At 42.0% G+C, this 1,213-nt stretch overlaps 1 protein-coding gene across 1 annotated transcript in view; it reads right to left on the bottom strand.

The window, feature by feature from the left end:
• Nucleotides 1-1,213, bottom strand: part of LOC109301394 (poly [ADP-ribose] polymerase 14-like) — a 56,876-nt gene that overhangs the window by 51,956 nt on the left and 3,707 nt on the right. The window contains exons 2-3 of the mRNA XM_019522549.1: nucleotides 584-723; nucleotides 450-483 (exon numbers count right to left, since the gene is read on the bottom strand). Of these exons, the coding sequence (XP_019378094.1) occupies nucleotides 450-483; nucleotides 584-723 (174 nt within the window). The remainder of the gene's footprint in view (nucleotides 1-449; nucleotides 484-583; nucleotides 724-1,213) is intronic.

Here is a 1,213-nt window from a genome sequence, read left to right as displayed (position 1 = left end):
AATTCCCTTTGTGGTTTTGTATTTTGCAGGTAACAGGATTTTCCACTGTGCTTTTTTAACCCAGCATAACAATTTGTGAAAGTACAACCAACCTGAATACAGAGGTATCAATGCCACCGTGCCACAGAAGCAGGAAATGACACCTTGAAACTGCAAGGAGTACAAAGATACCTCACGTTTGATGCTGGTCTTCTCTATCTACTGTTTTTAGGCCAAGACTGCTTTGGAATCGGGGTGCACCGATAGAGATTTTTGGGGCCAATACTGATAGCCAATTTTTGAGGAGGCATATCAGCTGATACAGATCTGAGTACAATGAGTTTGACATCCCTGCCCTGCAGAATTAAAGGTCATTATTGAAGGATGATTGTTATCTCTAGCTCCAATATTTTCATTTTATGGAGACTCATTTTGTTCTTTTCTAGATGGTATTATGAATGGTACCTTACCTTGCTCTGGGGATCTGCTTGCTGACTCTAAAGCCTAAAATTAAAAATGGTAGGAGAACATTAATAAACAGCCTCACACTCTTCCTCTTATTTCAAAGCTCTAGATTTGCTGGGTTAGGATTATACTACTTTACCTGTTCAGGACCTCCCTCTTTCCAAGACACATCCTCTTGAGTAGCACTTGGTGCTTCAAGCTGCTTGACAACGAGTGTTAATTTTCCTTCCTCTCCCAAGTCAAGCTCATGGGTCTTTCTCTGAAGAACTTGTTGCCTCACTAAAATACAAATAACAAAACACAGTTATAATCTCTGTATAAAGGATATGCATCTCTGTGCTCTAAAACTAACCCACATGCTCCTTCCCGCAAAATGTTGTAAAAATTATAGGAACAAAAGGCTAGTCATTAGAAAAAAAAGCTTTTTAAAATCATGACAGAAGCTGCACTTTGTTTAATTAGATCAGGTCATTACTTTCTATGCCCCTGTTTGCCAAGTAAGGCCAAATGGGAACCACTCAAGTCCTTATACTGTGAACTGCACTTCATCAGCCTCCTAGGTAGTAGGTACAGAAATTCATGGACTCAATATACACAGTGGAGTTCTGGCACACTGTGACCAGCCGGACATCTGACACCCCAGGCACCTCTGCACTTTTACCTGCGCTGCTACATTCCCTTTTTCCCCCCTCACCCCAGCCTGTCCCTCACCCCCTGACGCCTTCATTTCCATTTTCACTGACTGGCTTTCTTGCCTGCATTGCATGCC

This window comes from Gavialis gangeticus, unplaced genomic scaffold (genome assembly GCF_001723915.1).
Source record: "Gavialis gangeticus isolate Ggan-Ray unplaced genomic scaffold, GavGan_comp1, whole genome shotgun sequence".
Classification (NCBI taxonomy): Eukaryota; Metazoa; Chordata; order Crocodylia; family Gavialidae; genus Gavialis; species Gavialis gangeticus.
The sequence above is the reverse complement of the archived record's forward strand: the minus strand, read 5'-3'. Positions and strand labels throughout refer to the sequence as shown.